The following is a 21,003-nucleotide window of genomic DNA, read 5'->3' as shown; positions in this document are numbered from 1 at the left end:
AAGGTTAAATGTTATTGGAAAACCATCAGAACCCCAAAATTTGCTGACTCATGTGAGGACAATGAGATAGAAAACTGTGTTTTATTCATGAGGCACTGCATGTTTTACTGTTGTGTTTCAGAACAAATCTAAAGATAGTCAATACGTTATTTTTAATCTTCAAAACCCTCAACATATGACACCCTCTTCCTGTAGCGCAGTGCTCAGATGTGATTGCTTTGCAGAGATTATAGAGTGAATCCTGCCTTTTAACAGGAGCAGGAGCAGTGACAAAGATTAAGGTGATGCGTCTTTGGCATTCACAAATGGGAAGAGACATTCCTATCAACTTCTGAGGCTAGATGGATATTTAGCAACAGAAAATGGGTGTGAAGGGCTGTGTGAAGAGTGGCAGATAACCTTGAGTAAGTAATTTCATATTTTGTATTGACTTTGAGCGCTGGTGGAAGATGAAGTCCACATTTACATTGAAATGTTTAGCATTTAGCAGAAACACAGAGTGATGTTCAAAAACAGAGTAGGCTTTACATTTTCAGAGCAGCAACACTTTGAACACCCATTTAATGCCAAGGTCAACCAGGAAAGCAAAACATTAATATTCACGTAATACACCAACATATTTATATATGATAAATTCAATTATCCGAAACCTTGGCAGTAAAAAGGAACTAAAACATAAACGTGTTTTAAAAGCCAACAGCTTAAAAAACTCCGTCCTTCACTGTATCCAAAAGGTTAATGAAATAGCGTGTTATTTAGAGTCTTCTAATCAGAAATGTGAAGTGGGGGAAATGGAGACAGATCCTGTAAATCTGTGAGTATCATTTATTTCTCTCAATCTCTCCCTCTCTTAATTAGCTAGTTAAAAATTATCTTTCGGTGCTAATTAGAAAGTGAGACTTGTTTAGATTAGCTAAAACTAAAATGTGTGATGAGAAAAATAACATCCTTCATCTTATCCAGTTGATGTCAATCTGCCTCTTTGTTTACCTCTATCTGTCAGTATAAGCCTTCAAAGCTTATTTTATTTTGAGGATATTTTTCTCCTTGATTGAACTGATGATGGTTAAAACACAAACAGGAAACAAGGTGAACGACATGCAGCTAAAATTCCTTTCATCCTTTCAACACCATCCTTTCTGCCTGTCTGTTTAGTATATACGCTGAGCATCATATCTGTTAACATAACCCAAAATAAAATCTTTCCAAATTGATGAGACCCTCAATGGGAACATCAAACCTTCATAATTAAGACATTTATGTGAAAAAATAAAGCATCTCTGTGGCCTCGAAATGTTGAGTTGGTGTTAAACGGAGAGAGAAAGAAAGTGATTACATTTTTACAACCATCCTGCCTGCTACTAGTTTCCTCTATGAGAGTGATACGAGCTTGATTAATTAATGGGAGGAAATAAAAGGTGTAGCATCAGGAGAGCGCTAACCTCTGGATTACACATTTCTATAAATTGTTGCAAGAGAATGCCTTCTCTTGATTTATTTCTAGGTAGGTTTTTACTAATATTTTCTCCAGAAAGGGAGCACATTTCACCAAAAAGTTCAGAATTTAATGTTGGATAATTGAGTTACTTGCATTCAAGGACAATCTAAAGTGATTTGTATGTTCAGTTTTTATAGTTCTTAAAGAAAACAAAGTCTTTTATGATCATGTCTCAGATTTCTGGATCAGAACCAGGAAAATAAAACCAAAAGGAATCCAGTACAGGTTTGCCGAGCCTCCCACAGACCGCTGCTGGAGGTCATGGTTATATGTCTTTCTCCTCTTCAAAGTGAACTCCGGGTGACTCCTTTGCTAATGTGTGCTCGGGAGTCTCTCTTCTCACACATGAATTAATCAAATCTTTCCAGAAGGGCAAAACAGAGTATAGGGGTGAAAGGGGGGAGGGGGAGGCGAAGAGCCACGGGTGCATACAGAGGAAAACCTGTTTGTGTGTGTGTGTGTGTGTGTGTGTGTGTGTGTGTGTGTGTGTGTGTGTGTGTGTGTGTGTGTGTGTGTGTGTGTGTGTGTGTGTGTGTGTGTGTGTGTGTGTGTGTGTGTGTTAAAGAATAATAGAAGATGACAGGACTAAAGCAACTGAGGTAAGAGAAGGCCTTAATGTTCGATGGAATATAAAAAATAGATTTATAGTAGATTTTTTTTTTTGTTGCTGAACCAATGACAATCCCCAGATCTACAGTACATCAATAATTGAATGTTTTGAATATAATTTGGAGTATTTTTGATTATTTTGGTGACACCTCGTCTGCAGTCCCATGGCTGCACTGATCAAGTAAGACCAAATAAGGCTTTAAAACATACAGTATATAAATAAAGTGACTAAAACAGCAATAGTTTATGATCAGCCAGGGATCCCAACAAGCAACATCACAAAAAAACTGATAACACTATTACAGATTTAACTTTGTACTTGTCTCGGCTTATTTCCATCCATTTGCTTTAGTTCATTATAACGCACTGAGCTGTATTTCACTGGTGCTATTTACAAAACATTCATATTTGCATAGCGGTATTAACACTAACATTAACAGAGCTGCCTGTCTGTCCCTATGTGCATCTCAGTCTCTCTTTCTTAATCCCAATTTAAACAAGAGTCCAATGCCGCTGGTTCAGAAAGAAACACTTCACTTTAACCATCTTCTCTCACAAGCCAATCGGAACCTTTTGTTCTGCTATGTATCTTTCATTTAATTTAATTTCAGCGTTGACTGATTTTGAAGGGTGGCGTTATGTGCTGTGGCTCAAAGTCTGCCATGCTGTCAGAATGGGTAAGCAGCTTTCTAAATGTGAGCGAAACCCACGGGAGTATAGCCACACACAAAATGTCACTACCATGCAGAATAATCCTGGTGCTGAACGGCTTAGTGAGTGTAGTTTAATTGAGGATAGGATGCTCTGCAAATAAGGACATGGAAGCTTTCTTTGAAACAACAAAAAGTTGAAATGAGGACTCACCAGGCTCTTGTTTGGGGTTGGGAACAAACCACAGTCTGTGTCAATGGCGTGAGAACCTGGGAGAAGTTGTTTGGTAGACTCTAACAAACTACCCACAATCATAAAGCTGACGTTGTGGAAAATAAAGGTCTTTGTAGCACAACTCAACCTTAGTGTCGTACAATTTGTTTCGGTCACAGTGGTAAACCTAGCTTGGAGCTGGAAAATGAAAAGGAAGGCACTGTAACAGTCAATTCATTTCGTGAGAGTAACTTTTCGCTACATTCACTTCTTCCCTATTAAAAAATTGAAGATGGTAAAAAAAAGAAAGAAATGCAGTGAAAGCACCAGTGATGATCTTCATAGCTGTATACAGAGCACAGATGGATGTAACATTGACTGATGCAGCCAGAACAAAATAATCGTTATATATTCTAGGCGTTACACATTGCATGTCACTTTAGACGCTTTTATCCAAAGCTACTTATTCAATACTGTGGGCAATCCCCACAGTAGCCATTTGGGGTGAAGTGTCTTTCCCAGGGACACAACAACATGCTGACTGCAGTGGGGATTGAACCAGTGCTCCCCTGATCCAAAGATAGATAGATAGAAGATAGAATCGGAGGATGAAACCCTCTTTATTTGTCACATACATGCACACAGCAGAGCACACACAGTGAAATTGGTCCTCTGCATTTAACCCATCCTAGTACTAGGAGCAGTGGGCAGCTACCGTGCAGCGCCCGGGGAGCAATGGGGAGGGGGGATTGGAGGTATCCGGTGCCTTGCTCAAGGGCACCACAGCAGGGCCTAGGAGGTGAACTGGGACCTCTCCAAGTAGCAGTCCACTTTCAAGATCAGCGCACTAACACAGCCTCTCGTGCCACAGACATGTCCCGCCATGTTATTCACACTGATCTGCAGTGAGATGCTAAGCCACTGCTTTGAGCACAGATAATGTAGAGGGTTTTTATGCACCTGTAAGAACATTTGCTTAGCGTGACTTAACCTTGTACAGATTCAGTCGTCACAATGGCAAACTAAGCTTTTACCAAGGGGGGGGGAAGTTGGTCTTCAAAAGAAACTCTTGATTCAATAAACGTAAAAGAGGGCACAAGTATCTTTTAGACTTAGAATCTTACTCTTTATGCCAGTGCCAGACTATTCTCTCGAGCTGAATGAACTGAAATAAAAAATATAACTGGCATTTTAGCAAACTGATCTTCATGAAGGTCAATTTCTGATTAAAGTATGCATCATTTTATTATTTGAAAAAATCAACTGCAATCATTAAAAGCTTTTCAAAGTCTTCTGCTGCTTGAGCTATGAGACAAATATATAATATACTGATCACCACACTCATGGCATTGGCTAAACATATTTTTCTGGAAACACAATTGGCTCTACAAGTTGAAAAGTAAGGAGGAAAAAGGATTACTTTATTATATAAAGCACAGTCAATTGTTTTGCATATTTGGTAATATTTCCCTGTCAGGGTTTGATCAGAATTGTTTCCATGCCACATGTTTTAGGAATAGGTCACTGGATACTGCAAATCCAGACAAATGTCCACCAATATAACAACAGACAACATTGGGAAAAAGCTGACAGTGTGAATCAGGAGTCCTGAAAGTGCAATAATAAGGACAAATGGACTTGTGTTTTGAAGGACACCTTATTCCTTTTGGAGGGCACGTTTACGACACCTTTATAATTCAATTCCCAAGGTGAGGCGTAGATCAGTACATTACACAGGCTACAAGCTGGAAGCGGATTCTTGTTTTTCAATAGTCACATTTTTCACATTTTTTGATTTGTGAATCAGCATAGTGAAGCCCAGAGGGGACTTCATTGCATTCATTTAAGCATTATTCTGTTGTGAAGTATTCTGCCTTTTGTCCACGGATGAAACGTTCAATATGTCTGCTTCTCTGGGAAGAATGATGGATAGTGGATGTCAACCCAGGATGACGCATAAGGCCTGCGGTAAACTCTGTCACTAGCCTGTATCATCCCGAGCTCTCCAAGGTGGCTGGCTGCTGCAGATCTACATCACTCACTATTGTTACAATTGACACAGTTGGCATTAAAAACCCCTACGGCTAAGTTCATTGGACCCTGGCTGCCTGTACTCGAACAATCAATGATTTATTTGTGGCTTTAACTGATTAAAAGTTGGCTCTAGCATAGACACACAGATCTCTGTTTATATTCAGCTGATCTAGAGCAATTGAACAATGAGTAAACAAGTTTTGGTCTCGTTTTGATTGCAAAGAGTACCATAAACGTATCTTAAAAGGGATAGTCCGGCGAAAATTAACCCCAGGGTCTTTTTCTGCATGAAAACTGATTAATTAAAAATGTTTTTGAATTAAGTAAGCCCTCCAGAGAGTTTTTTTCGTTCATCAACCAGTATTGAGCTTGCCCGGAAAAACCGCGAGCAACTCTAATAGCCAAAATGGCTTACAGTGCATTCAATCGGGGCAGTGCGCAGAACGCTTCCAAAACGGCATTTTTTAACCACTAACATTGCTCAAAGTAGCACCAAACCTCTGCAGTAGCATGACTAGGGTCCCTACACATAAAACGGAGCACAAACAACGTAGTTTGCAAACCCGAAGTTTATTAAAAAGAACTGCTTTACAAGACTCACCAACTGCCCCCGATACCGGCTCCTCTCCGAGGATGGTCCGCACAAGTCGATAATCGAATGCACCGGAGTTCAGTTCAAGGAGGAATGTTTTGGAATGTATAATTCCAATGAAAGGAGTTGCATGTAAGTTACAGGCAACTCCTTTCATTTCCATGTCAACACTCACTAGATATGAATTTCCATGGATAAAAAATGCCATTTTGGAAGCGTTCTGCGCACTGCCCCGATCGAATGCACTGTAAGCCATTTTGGCTATTAGAGTTGCTCCCGGTTTTTCCGGGCAAGCTCAATACTGGTTGATGAACGAAAAACACTCTCTGGAGGGCTTAGGCTACTTGATCAGTTTTCATGCAGAAAAAGACCCTGGGGTCAATTTTCGCCGGGCTATCCCTTTAAAGTTGACAAGACAGAAGCAAAGACTGATGTTTGAAACTATTAAACCAGTGAGAAGTATCACCAACTATAACAATTTAGCCTAACTTGACAGATACCTCAATCCAATAATGTTCAGTCCTTTATTTAGCTGACATCTGGTTACTGGATCTCTGATTTCAACTTGTTTTTGGTAGTGTAGCGTTATCGAGGGGTGTGTCCCATGGAGCCCCGGGTCAGATTTATGTACGTTCCAAACATATTTTCAATCATCCACAAGATGTTGGGATGCTATTCATTTAGAGTTTATTTAAACATTCCTAGCGTGTAGTTTTTGTTTCTAAAAGTTATCCTCAAGTTGCTTAAGACCTGCTATTCCTATCCTGTCCACCAGCTGCCACTGGTGAGGTTATTTCTGCTTGTTGTCGCCTGTTAAAGAGGATAAAGAACAGCTGTTGCCTTAGTGTTACAGATTTAATTTGGTTTGTTTATATTATCATCAACCTGGCTAGCTTTGCCTTTTGACTTAAAAGCTTCAATATGAGAAATGGGCTTATTGTTCACCTTTGATGATGGAAGTTGAAAAGTTTGTTGCACTGGCAAGATATCAAACACAGGATTTGAGCAAGTCCTCTGAGAACTGAGCACTGATGCAATAAAGCTGTGTTGTTATTGAATGGACAGGAGATATTAGTTGGTCCCCGAGAGGCCCAGTTCTTTCCGATTGTGTCGCCACTGGGCAGAGCACTCCTTCACTTCCTGTGAGCTGCTCGTTTCATCTATGTGTTTTTGTTACAACAGAATACTGAGCTATTTTGGCAGGCCAAGCACTGCAAGTCAGGGTCCCATCAAGTCTTTTTTAACTTTTGACGGCACATAGTGACACAACACATTTCTATGCTCTGAATTCCTATCCTCCTAAATATAGTTAGAAAAACACTGATGTACCAACACTGTTGCATCAATTTGTTCCCGACTAACGTGATAATCTCTATTTCAACTAGGAATGAATTTGGACTTATTGTTACCAAATTGTAGATCGCAGTTTACCCTGAGTGGTCTCCAGAAGAATAATAGAATAATGGAGCAGCAAAAGGATATTCCTGCTATCCAAAACATGTGAAACAATTAGGCATTCTTCTTATTGTTGCCTTATATCTTGTGATATTGGCATATTATGTCTTCAAATCACAGTAAGAAGCTTGCAGCTTTCTATAGAACTGCCCATCCAAACATCTTCACAATGTAAAGGATGTATAGAGCCTCCTTCCAGATTGATGATTCAAGAAAATAAATATATTGACGTACTTTGTTGACTGTTCCTAACTTGTAGATATACTGGTCTACAACTGTTGATGTGGAGGTCACAAGCTGACTTTTCTTGGTTTTAAACGGACACAAGCCAAAATGGTTTGGAGCCACATGTTTAGTTATGTATAAACCTGTGGCTTGACTTCCATCAGCAATCACGTAGAACTAATATCAAAGTTGAATGGTTTTTGATGTATATATTAATCTCTATTAACATAGCCAGTGTGGAAATGTCTCACTACTGGTTCTCACTGGTGATCAGGTGTGTGGGGATGTGTGGTTGTAATGCATTATTGAACAGAAGGAATAATTCATACGAAAAACTCTGGTGCAGTCCCATGTTGGAGTCATATGGCCTTTCACTTTCATCATTGCATTCCCTCCTCATCCCAGTGTTATTGCTGTTCCATCAGTCAGGTTCCCCTCTGCTGTCCTCACCAACACTTCCACCCCCAGCTAAACTGGTAATGATCTACAGTAATTGATGGGTTAGGATAATGCCATGGCATAAGGCCAGGCGTGCGCAACACAAATCACATTACTGATCAGACCACGGCTCTTAGCCTCGAGACAGATTGTAGATGAGCTTTACATTTAAAAAAAAAATCATTCCTCATTAATTAATGAAAAGGGCACAACACCGTTATGTTGTCATTAGTGTTGTTCAGAGGAATCTGTTTTGTAATATACTTGTTCAGATATAAACATCATTACCTCATTGTAAATAGCACATCACCTCTCTGTTGACATTCATGTATTGTTTAGATTTCACCTGAAAGGTCTCAAATCAGCCATAAATGCTGAAAATGTTTTTAAATGCAGAAATGCAATTTGATTACATGTTATTAAGGGTACAAATGGTTTGGTAGTGAAGGCTGTGCTTTTAATAGAAGCATATCAATATCCATGTTGTCAAGAATTCACCTTGATTTAAATTCTCTCTTGTCTTTATTGAAGTGATCTGTTTACTTGTCTGTGTAGGGCAGCAGGTGTGTTTTCATCCATTATCTTTAGAACCGTATTTTTATCTTGTTCTCATTTTGCCTGTCTATAAAGCAGCTCGTCTGTTTGTTGTCTCTGTTTGTCTACTTGTCGGTTTGTGACCCATCAACCGCTCGGTGACATCTTTCTTAAATCGCTAACACACCTTTGTTGCTATAAAGAAGACTGATCTGTCAGGTTTTCATGAACATATATCTATTCACTTGAGGGACAGTTGATGGAAAGTGATAGTTGTTAGTGGAGGAGGTAGAAGGGGAAGACAGGACTCATATCAGTATGGAAAGGATTTGTGATTACCATCCTACCCTCCAACCAATCCCTGTGATGAGCAAGTCCCAGATTCAAACTAAATTGGACTCTCCTGCAATGTAACCTGCATTTCTGTACTCAAAGCCTTTTGACACTGATTAGCAATGGATGCAAAGGATGGTCTATGTTCCAGGGCTGGAGGATATACTGATATTATATCAATATTGTGACATGAGACAACATATCATCATACATTTTGGATAGTTTAAGTGTCTTTTCCTGGTTTTAAGGGCTGCATTCAATAAAGATATGCAATACTTTCTTGATCAGAAGTATCTCTCTTGTTTGGGGGGTAGTACTTATGAGTACAGAACAATAGAAAGATATACAGCTTTTGTTCTACAAAACCCAGCAGGAATTGCACAAATGGGAAAGTCTGACTTTGAAATGTTTCTGCTGCACCGGATTTCAAATATAAGTTCTGGTTTCTCCTCAACCTGGGACCTGATGCTGCCCAGTTGAACCAGTGTTTACTGAATGAGATCAAAGGTTTTGCTTAGTCTTTGTGACTCAAACAGGCTGGCAAGGTGAGAGATGCAAGATACATCTGATGTGCTGCGACAGGGTAAAGGATGATTCATTCATGACGTTCTTGCTTCAAGAGCCTACAGAAGTACCCATCACATCGCCTCAGTTTGTGTCCAACAGCATCAAAGCCTTTCTTCCTCTCTGGGATGTCACCCGCGGGAATTTCTTTGGTGGCAAAGGAAAAATAAAGGATCTCTCACAACAAAAAAAAGTGTAGAAACAGGGCGCCATACTGGAGATCTTATAAAACTGTACAGCAGAGCAGAGATTAAATAGATTAGTGTGTTTTTGCTTGCAACCAAAGTTAACTTAGTTGGGTTTCATGTACTGGTATAGCAGGTTGTGGTTGGTGCCATTTTAATAATCGAGACTGGTGCCTTTACATGGAGTCATAATTACAGTAATAGTTACTCCCAATGAATGCCAAACTGGATATTCATGAACTTGATATTAAATTAACGAGAAATCCTTTCTCAAGTTCATAATATCTGAGGTTTTTTAAATTTGGCAGAGCACATCTACTCTGTCTAATGTGAAATGCAGAACACACACAATCATTGGCAGTGAGCAGACTATTAAAGTGTCCATTTATGTTGTCAAGCTACTTCTCACAAGTATACAAGCAACGTCCCATGTCTAAAACAGTTCAACACATTCTACTTAAAGCCAATGTGATCTCTATGGTTTAAAAGCGAGGCAACACTTTGCAGCCTGGTGGCAAATCTTAATGCCGCTGATTACATAAGAGTAGTCAAACAACGTTCTAATTAAAATCAACTATCAGAGCACATCACTGCCAGGATGTTGTTTCTTATGATAAGGTGTCGCTGACCATGACCCACTTAAAACAGAGATAGACAGATTGTGTACACAAGAATCAGTGCATGCAATATAAGGGAAAGACAGAGATCAATAAGGACTTAAATTAGATTAGTGTCTTTGCTTTGGTGGAAGCAAATCAATCAGTGCTTTACATGTTATTATTGCAGAGGGGATTTGAGTGCAGGCTGCCTTTGTGAGACATATTTAACCAGAACTTCATCCGCATTTACGTTCGTGCAAGACGGTAAAAACAAGGTCGAACTTTCCACAGCCTTCATAAATGCAAATCAAAAAAGGCAACTTTAGTGCAGAAACAACTTTGTGAATAAATGTAACAACTGGGCGGTGGATTTCTCAAACAAGTGAAAACTCGCCAGACAGGTTATTGTCGGTGAAAATAACATTTTGAACTACTCAGTTGACTTCTCACAGTCCCAATTTCAAAATGAACCTATGCCAAACACTTACATAAAGTATGATCAGACTGATGCGCTTACCAAGAATGATTTGTTTAATTGAATCAAAGCAGGGAAAAGACAAAGGTATTACAAAGATCATCAAGTATTTATTTTTGGGGATGTAAAGAAAACAGCCCTCTACTATCAAATGGCAAGCATTGGATTAAGTTCAGACTCCCAAATCTCCTAGATTTAATCTTTGTGAATTTAGTGTTTTGTTAAATTGAATTTTGATTGCATCTTTGCCACAAGAGAACAACATCAGCGATGAGCTCTTATTACTTCAAGGCTATAAAGGCACAGAATGTTTTAATAGCATTATTTCCTTTACTAATGGGAGAGTCACAGAGCTCTGGGTTAAACCAATTGAATATTTCATTTAGTCATTAACATTTCGGGGATTTCATTTCTTGTCCGAAACAGTGTGCAAAAAGTGAGCTGGTAGGTCTAATTCAGTTTTACGTTGTGTGTACAGTAGAAGTGAACCTGGTCGCACCTAAATACCTTTTAGGGTTACATCATTGAATTGACATCTTCATGCTATGATACATGCATGAATTCCAGTTACCAAAGATCTATAACTTATAACAAACTTTTACGTTTTGTTTTGAGGATTTGTTGTTGTTTAAATGTGTTTTTTGACAACAAGTATGATGTTACTTTTGTGCAACATTATGGGTGTAATTCATCGGGCCAAGTATAATATATTCCCCGCCATTGGAAATAGTTCACATCAGGAGTCACCTTATCAACACCTAAGTGCGCTCGACTGAGTTAATATTTACACATTTTTCTAACAGCTGTGAGTTCTTTGAACATGACTCAGGTGTCAATAAAAAAACGTTGATAATAGCTGCACGATAGCTGTTACTGCACAACAGCTCTGGGTGTATGCTAGTGTATTTAGAAAATGGAATAAGCCAGTCGTCATTGTTGCAAGTCCTTCTAGGCCAGGTCAACATGTCTTACATGATAATCATCAATAAGTCATTCTTCGGATGAACAATGAAGACACTTGACTTGATGTTGATACTGGACAAAATGTGCTCATTTGACACTTTGGAAACTCCACCTGTTCACCTCAAACCTGTATAACCATATATGCACTGTCTTCTATTATTAGTTTGTGTTCTTTGCAATGTTTTGGTTTTTTTTACTTGAAAGCTTCTTTCTGCTTCTTTCTGACCAATAAATCAACTTAAATCATTGTTCAAATGTTTGCTACCGTACAGCAGCCAACCATGCACCTGCAAACTATCCTGTATTCTGTGGTTCTAACTGAATTGAGATTAACGTTGTGTTTTTCAATCATTCAATTCTTACAAAAAAACAAGAACAAGGTTGTGCTAGTAAAAAACAAATGTTGGAATACCAGCTCCTATGTTTCAGCAGACCGTGCATGACACAGCAACTGATAACCATCCGACAGGCCTTCTGTCTGTTTGTTTGTTTGTTTGTACAAAAGCCAATTAATAATAACTGAAATGAAGTCTGCATATGAGGTTTACATGTCTGCTCCAGTGCGTGTTTAATTATTACTCTCCTGCAACAGGAACATAATTTAACGGCCTACTCAGACATTTATTTGTTATGCAGTAAGTTTGCTCCTCAATAAAACTGTGTAACAATGTCCATGAACCGATATCAGGTTGTTTATACTTTAATGTACACAATGGTTTTTAATCTATATACACACATTAGCCGCCATGTGTGTATAAGCAGGTTCTTTCACTTTCTTTATGTTGCAGTTGAGAGTCATTTCCTGTAATCTCTAGAAAACCACGACTAACCTGAAAGACAAGAGACCGAGAGAGAGACTCAAGGGGGAGGAGGGAGGAGGAGAGGAGGGAGCAAAAAAGAGGAAGTATGTAGAGAGAATAAAAGTAGGCGGAACATACAGTAAGCAGTAAAACAGGAACAAGGCAAAATCATATTCCAAAGTACACCTGCAGTGCACACCTGAATAAAGCCACTCCTTTCCCAGACTGCATCAGAGATGGTTGCGCGGCGGAGGCCAGAAAAACTAACTAAACTCCTTTACAGCTTTAAGATTTTACAGCCCATCTGACATCCACTCTGTTTTAGTTTTGTGTGATTTCCGAGGGTTTATTTTTGATTTTGTCTGTTTTTTTATGGTGTGGAATTTATGTGACATTTGTTAAGAACTCACAACTTAGCGGCGGCAGTTTCAGAGGACAACTTTGTTTTTTCCTGTGGCCCAGATACCAAATGAAGATGTGGTCTCTGAATGTCATCATCCTGCTTCTGTTTTGCTATGGTGAGTACATAGCGGAGCTCATTTGAATGTATGTTTTGAATTTGCAAATTATCATCACGGACATTTAAAAGTTTAATAGGTCATTTGTATGTCAAAAGAAGTTATTCTAAGAAAAATAAGTAAAAACCACCAATGCAAAAAAGCGTATAAAATAAGGACTGTTGTCTTTTTAAATGATAGTAATCAATGGAAATGCTATTTCATTGTAAAGGCAAGTGTAATATTGACTACGTCCTCGTCTAGCTTATAGAAATGCTCATTTTAAATGGTCTCCTCTATATGTCATTTTCCACTTGTCTCTCTCATAATAGACTATAACATTGAAGTGTAACAAGCCCTGGTTTGGTAAATCACGCGCTCCTTGTTTATGACTTTTCATCATGAAAATGTGCTCCTTGTATGAATAACTCAAAGTTTAAAATGCAGGCTGTTTTTCTGCATCCCCTTGTATGGCGACACGAAAGAGGGCAATTATTTCCCTGTATCGAATAACAGAGTTTTTAGTTTCAGCCACAAGCAGAAACAAAGTCCATCTTTCATAATTTCCGTGTGGTCCCGGATATTCGTAGCGTACGTGTGCTGTATCACTCTGGCCTTAGAGGCTTTACTCACAAAGAACCACAGATTGGAAACAGCACTGGTTGAGGATGCTAGGACTTGAATGTTTTTTACTTATGTGCTGCAAAAGTTTGAGCTGCAACCTAGATAAAAGAGAAGTGTAATGCGAGTGGTTGTCTATGGCTTGTTATAGAATAGTGTGTGTACTCACTTAGTACAAAGTCAAAAAACTACAAAATATAAAAATGTCAACACAATATATTTAAATTGCATTTCTTCAGGATTTTTGTTTATCAACATTTTTATATTTTTGAAAATGAAACCAGACTAAATGAGAGCAAGCTTTGAATTATCATCCGCCATAAAATACCTACACGTCATTTCTCTCATGTGAAATATTTTCTTTCCAACAGCTTCTCTTTTAACCTGCAACGGAAGAGTGTATTTTGTCTCCAAGAACTTTTACAACATACTGCACTGGGACCCTGTGAAGCCTGCCTTCCCCGGGGAACAGGTCCTCTATAGCGTCCGGTACAGGAGGTAAAACTAGGAGGATGAAGGATGAGATTGTACACCTTTACTTCCATTGCCCTCTTTGTGACTCCATGAAGAGATAAAAAAAAGAGTGGTGGGTCAGTGCAGGACAAATGTGTTTGCAGGGTAAACACTCTGTTAGCCCTTAGTTATAGTGTCAATGTCAAGGCACTGTTTGTATACCATGTGCTCAGCTCATTTGAGGTTTAATTATTAAGGCTTTTTTCATTTGTATTAAAATATTTGTGACATTGGGACAAGTCGTTATTGGTTCTGGTCTTTCCATGGGAATTGAAAATAACAAGTCTCTGAATTGTTTCCATATCAAGTGATAGGTGACAGTCCTACATCAAACAGGCATACTGCAGTGCTACTCCCTGCTTTCTTTTTGCAGAATTATTACCCTCTATCTCTTCTGGAAATTGTGTATTGATTTCAACTAAAGTGTACGATGTTGCTAGGTTTTAACTTCACTGCCAATAGCTTAGATGTAATACTAGAGAAGAGCAATATTTGTCTTTCTTTCCTTATTAAACTCAGTTTCTATAAGGGCAAATATAATTGCATGTAATTACAAATGATGCAGTGTGCCAGACAAATGTCAAAAGCCACATCTATTGTATTATTTTCTTTTGTCTATTCCACGGTCACGGTATGCTCTAGCTGGACATTCAAACCTCTAGCCATGTACTGCCTCAGTGCCATACTGTCATACCAAAGTCTTTGATTACTTCTGTCTCACTTAAACTCTTGAATCCAAAATCATATGGTTAATTCCATTACACACAGCACAGTGTTTTTCTCAGTTGATACCAGTTAACTCAAGTGTTACCCTGCGCTGTTCATTCTGCTTTTAATCATATTTTACTGCACTTATTTCACAGTGATGTTAAGGATCAGCCATTCCAGATAAAAAAGGAGTGTCAGAACCTTACTGCTCTGTTCTGTGACCTGACTGTGGAGACCCCATCAGTGTATGACGTTCACTACTGGGCTCAGGTTTACTCCAATGGTAGCTTGCGTGGCAGCCAGAAATTTAAACCTATAGCAGAAAGTAAGAATCCTCACCTTTGATCATGCATTCCTTGCTTTTTTCAAAGCTAGATGTATTCAAATGCAACATAAATGGATGTATCTTTCTTTGCCTCCACAGCTATTTTTGGTCCACCAATCTTGTTTACACACACAACCGTGTCAACCTTGCACGTTAACGTCACCCTGCCCTTGGGGCCAAAAGGGACCTCCGTTGCGGACATCATCACCAGAAGCAAAAATGGGCCTTACAAAGTTGACATTGTTTATACCCTCAACATCATCAAGCCAAAGTGGGCTGCACAGGTAAGTCTTCAGCCATCAGATCACAAAAGCCATTTCAATTTTTACTTAGCAGTAAGAATAGCCGTGTATTTTAAGTAAAATAAATGGACAAACATACAAATCTAGGAACAGAGACAAACCTAATCATCTATAAACTTACAGTAAGTTCATGGAAAGTATTTGGTCTTTAAACTGTGAGAGTTACTTTCTTTATCCTCCAATGGCTTACATGTTCTTTTAAAGCGTTGCTACGCAATTTCTTTTAGAAGCATTTATGTTATATAAGATGTTAACATCGCAAGAACAATCAAGACACCAAATCCGTTATCTGTGGCTGTCGCAGGCCGGGAGTAAACCCGTCCTATCATTTCATTCTGCCCGTATGAATCGACTGGATCCCATCCAAACTACTCATGCACATGCATAATGGCCACTCTGCCCAAGATATTTGGAAAAGGTTCACTGCGCTCCTCTCCAAATTGCTCTTGTCTCACAATTCAAGCTGTAGTCAACGTAGCTTAAACTAGTTTTTTGTTTTTGTTACAGTTGTATTAACATCCGTATGTCCTTGTGTCACCAGGTTAATCGAACCACAACTGGCCGGTTTGTGTTCAACTTGAAGAGCAACCAAACCGAGTACTGTGGCAACGTGTTCTACACGCCGTTAACTGAGGGACATTCAAAAAGTGAAAATGCTACGTTCTGTGTCACACTGCCAGGTGAGGAAGATGCTGAATCTACAGTAATGCCCCTTTTCCGGGAAACCGGATCCGGTTCAAGATCCAATCTTTTGCTTTTCTGGCGCTTTTCTGGTTCTAGCCTGTAGCACCCCTTGTGTTTCCACTGCTCAGAGGCCGAGTGGATGACTTTCAGTCTGAATTGACGCTGTTTGGCATCACAACGCAGTTATGAAAGTGGCTCTGGCATTAGACAGGTGATGTTAGCATAGCAAGCGAGGCTACTCTGACTATCTTCACTACTTTGCTATCCTATTGTGGCATAAGCCGTTTTCTACACGCATATTTTACTGGCGTAGTTTTCGTTATGATTTTACTTCGGATGGCAACCTGTGTAGCCCATGTATTGATTCCACCCGATAGCTGCAATAATACCAAACAACAGGAGAACGTCGGCCTGCTCTTCACAATGATCAATAACAGAGAACGGATGGTGATTAAAGTAAGGTAAAATAAACAGCATCACACTGAGCCTGTTTAGAGTTGCCTGAATTTATAAAGTGTGTGTTTTTAAGTGTGTGGTCACGTTCTAGTCACTTTGCTCAGCGCTACTGTTTGTTACAACTTGTACTCACTGTACTCGCTATGAACTCGCCCACCTCTGAAGTAAGCGTGACGTATTTGTTCGTATTGGATCTTGGATCTTGCCGGGCAGCCGAGTGGGGCCAGAAAGATCCGGTTTGTCTGCGCTTAAAGCCAGTGAAACCCCAGATCTTTATCGGCTCCAGCTCCGGCTCCGGGTTGGTGGGAAAGCGGCATAACTTGTATTCCCACACTCTTGCGAGAAGGTACAAAGTATAGGCCTACTGACATTAACAGTATTAACGTAACTTAATGCAGATGGTTTGTTTGCTGCTACATGTGTTGGTTTTGCAATGTATCCATTAAAGGCTTTTTTTGTATGAATTGAAAAACAACTGCCCGTTTCTAATCAAATTTCTTTAAATTAATAACTTTATTTACGTTTCTGAAAACCTGACTAATGCAGATTCAATGTCTAGTTTTCGTTTTAAAAGCAACACTATATCAGTGAACATTTTCCTGGGAAACTAACAGGTATGTGCTGTGGAGTGAACTCAAGAAAAGATTTGATTGATAGTGGAACATTTAGCATTTTCTATGTTTGATCTTTACGTCCTGTGTGCTCATCTCCCAAGTGATTACAGCCACTCAGAAATAAGTGTTTGGGAATCAATCAAGACAGATTGTTATAAACTAGTCCCTGCATTTTTCACCAAGCCTTCCTGAACAAGGTAAAATAGGCACATGTAATTGTTAAAAACAGGCAGCTGCTTTATTGCAATGAAACAGTATTTGGTATTGGCCACAAAGACCATATTGTTCATATAGAATCCATGCCCCTTTTGACATTGAAAATAAAATAAAAGAGCTCTTTTGGGTGGGGATTTCTCACTGTGCTGCTGTCATAGTGATAAGATTAGAGATGAGATTACACTTGTTTTCCTGACCTTAGCTTGAGTTATTGTTTATTATTCTACCGGTAAAACTGACAATAACAAACGTTGACAGCTTCAGGCAAGATTATACTTATATATTACGCAGGTGTATATATTACTTTCAAAATGCACTCCTTATCATAGCTGTCCTTTTCCTGAACAGGGATTTCCACTTCTATATGTTGCTGTGAAGATTTCTGTTTGGATAAGATTCTGTTCACCAACCAAAGGACTTGCTAGAAATCCCTATATATACGCTGTTGCATCAACAGTCCTACGTCACACAGGCGTACTACAGTGCTACTCCCTGATAACGTGCCTAGGCTTGTGTGTCGCAAGTGAGAAACTTTTGAACTTGTCGCTTGAGGGTTCTAATTTCACTTGTGTGCTCTCTTGGATTGGTTTCAAATAACTCTCTTCTCCCTCAGATGATCCTCTAATGCTTTTGCCATGGCTTCTTGTGAGTGCTGCTCTACTGATGACCATAATCATAGTGTCAGTTGTGTATATCTGCAACTACGTGAAGGGTGGAAAGGAAAAGAGCATGCCACAGCTATTGGTAAGATGTTTTTTTTCCTAATGATTTCTTTGAGGTGTCAACAAGTAAATGATGCCTTCCTAGGAAATTAAGCCCTCTGGCATTTTGATGACACGTCTTCAAAGTGCCTGTGTGACACAGCAAACACAAAGTAATTAAAAACATTGACTGTCTTTGGATGTTGTCTTAACAAAGGTAAATAGGTTTACAATGACTCACCTGTATTTCAAATGAAGGGTAGATGAATTGTTGTGTGGAGAAGAAGGCCTTTATATGTTTTTGAAGATTTTGAACTATCTTGTATTTGGTTTGCCTTATTTTTACCAATGATGGTAATGTTTTAGTTGATATATAAAAAACCCAATTCTTATATACTTGTACTTCCAAAGTGGGACTTTTCTGTATCATTACATTCTGATCAAGTGAAAATTAGTTTATTCAGCTACAAAAATCGAAAACCCGTTGGACTTAATGGGTCTGTGTGTGTTTTTTTTTTTTTAAACAGGTAACCACCTCCAGCACCCCACACAGAGTTCTGCAGTCTCCAGATGGGAATCTCATTATTTCCAAACCGGAGATCTGCGTTCAAAGTGAACCAACAGTTTACTCAACAATTCGAGTGAAGACAAATAGGCTTGTAGCTGTGTCTGGAGGTTATTCCCCCCAGGACGTCCCCTTGCAAGACAGCAATTGCTCTTCTGTGGAGATACATGAGCAAAGTGTGACCTCAAAACCCGAGAACACGAGCGGCCAGTCGTCAGAGAGTTACGGTGTAGTAGCTGTCCATGTCCCTGCTGCACAGAGTGAACACTTTCAGCAGACTACTAATGACAACAGAGAAACCAGTAAAGTACAATTATCTTCCAGTGGAGAAAGTTGGAATAAAGAGACATCAAGTCGAAACCTGACCTCACTTGGAGTACAAACGTTATCAGAACAGGAACCATGTGATTCCAATCCAGCCAGACCCCTGCTGTTGCAAACAGTGCGGGATATCAATGGACAACTTGTGTTGCCTTCACTCATCTTTCAGTTACAGAGCGACACAGAGGACATTATATCACCTCTTAACTCAGAGAGAAAACCTCTTTTATCTGAGCTCATAGACTCCAAGACGGAGCGGCCATCATTGGACTCCTTGCAGAGCTTTGACAGCTCAGAGTGGTCGGACTCAGGGTTTGACAATTGCAGTGTAAGCAGCCCAACCCAGCCCTACTGCAACAGTCAGTATTTCGACTCTCAACCAGTTGCTTCTTATTTCCCACTGGGATGTCAGAACACATCTACAGATACCATGTTTGAATCCAGTTACAAACAACGCTGGGTGCCTACAATCCCTCTTGACATTGCATCAACAGATAGTTGTGAATACAGAAAGACTAACTACCCTTGGACCAGGACGGGTCTCAAAAAGGAGGAGGAAGATGAAGATAGGGGAGAAGAGGAGGTATCGAGGCCAATTCTTCTGGGAGGTTGGGTGGTTCAAGTTCAAGAATAAACTCTTTACAACCTAAAGCCTGCTTTGTTTATGGGAGCACTAGAGACAATCGAGAACTGAATGGCTTTGCTGTGTGCTGTGTGGCCAATGACACATAGACATGTGTTTCTCCTTAAACATATTTCAAATTTAGCCCAAACTAAGTCTCATTCAACAACATCTACACCTTTTAATACAGTACATTTCATATCATAAATGTAATATATTATGTTTCACTGTAAATCTGGTTTTATTTATCCTTTCACAATTGTAAAAACACAAGACTGTATGTATTGTTTACATTGGAAGACATGATTGTATCTATATTGTAAATTTTAAAGAATTACAGTTTATATGAGTATTTTTCACATTAACATAGTAGTGTAAAGACAGCTTCGTTCTGTTTTGTTTGCATAATGTAAGGAAAACACATGATCACACCTGTCATGTTTGTATGGTAAGTGGTAGGAAAAGCTGTTTAAATGAGCTTCTTAGAATTAAACTCAGTCGGACCACTTTAAAAACAGCTGCAATGACACAGTCAGTGTGTGTCAGTATGGTAACACAATAGTGCAACATTTACCAATGTCTAAAATACACAAACCCAATCTGGCCACTTTTAAATTATAATGTGGACAGTCAGCCTTAAAGATTAGCTATGAAAACAACCATGATTGCTTTGTGGCCGAACAAAGCATTAGGCATTGTCACCGTTTGAGCCATTTAAAACTAGTCTTATTGACTGAATTTCTACTAGAAAGACTGTTTTCTTACTTTACCAACACTAACATATTTCAGTATTATCAGTGTTTCATCCCTACATTAAAAATAGGAAATGTTTCAGATTGTTGTAACTCACAACATTCATGACCTCATTGTGTTCTCCCCATTGTTTGCTGTCCTTTCAGAGAAAGAAGATACAGTGTGTAAAAATATATTCGAAGGTGGGGTCATGGTGCAACCTGAGCCACGCTGATAACAGCCTGAGCGCAATCTCTTTTACGCAGCTCTAAAGTAATAACGCGAGGTGTGTTAAAAAGTACGATGTGAGTACGGACACATTATACTAAGAATGTACATGAATGCATGCAAGTTAAAGTTACAACTTTGCTTTATCCTGTATTTGCATGTTGGAAAGTTTAAATTATATTGAAATTCTGAAAAATAAACATTGGAGAACCTTTCATTCTCATGTCGACATTTACCATATTGCAGGAAAACACAAGAGTCACTAACTTGTGTCCCTTGGTCGACAGGTAAGATGAATTAAGAATGCCGGTAAAAATAAGCTCAAATATAAAAAGTGCTGTCGTTAAAAAGGCAAAGATCCTTGGTACATATTCACTGTCTCAATAAATATGTTGGGGAGGTAGATTGCGGGATAAACCAAAGCAGTGTGTGTGTTTAATCAAGGAAGAAAGAAAAGTCTCTTCTCTCTTTTCTGTGTTTCTGCCAGCTTGTCTATACAAATATGACGAAGTGAACCAATAGGCTACCATACAGTAGACAGTAATTTAACAGCAGACTGAGTTCATCCAGGTTGTTTATCTGGAAATGATTGCCTGTTAAGAAAGATCATTAAAATCATTGGAATGAACAATGATTTTTTTTTAAATCTGGTTTGAAAATAAACCAAAAAATAGAGCAGTTTTTGTAACCTGGATTGGGATTTAACGATATAATTCAAATGTAAAGTCCT

At 39.0% G+C, this 21,003-nt stretch overlaps 1 protein-coding gene across 1 annotated transcript; it reads left to right on the top strand.

Moving 5' to 3' along the window:
• Positions 1–12,339: 12,339 nt before the first annotated feature.
• ifnlr1 (interferon lambda receptor 1) lies at positions 12,340–20,496 on the top strand. The gene is made up of 7 exons (XM_063879649.1): positions 12,340–12,686; positions 13,658–13,784; positions 14,663–14,832; positions 14,932–15,116; positions 15,676–15,814; positions 17,718–17,848; positions 18,333–20,496. The coding sequence occupies exons 1-7, from the start codon at positions 12,638–12,640 to the stop codon at positions 19,323–19,325; spliced, it is 1,794 nt and encodes a 597-aa protein (XP_063735719.1). The 5' UTR covers positions 12,340–12,637; the 3' UTR covers positions 19,326–20,496.
• The last annotated feature ends 507 nt before the right edge of the window (positions 20,497–21,003 follow it).

Source organism: Eleginops maclovinus, chromosome 3 (assembly GCF_036324505.1).
Source record: "Eleginops maclovinus isolate JMC-PN-2008 ecotype Puerto Natales chromosome 3, JC_Emac_rtc_rv5, whole genome shotgun sequence".
Taxonomy (NCBI): domain Eukaryota; kingdom Metazoa; phylum Chordata; class Actinopteri; order Perciformes; family Eleginopidae; genus Eleginops; species Eleginops maclovinus.
Note: the sequence above shows the minus strand (reverse complement) of the source record. Positions and strands in the feature narration are given on the sequence as shown.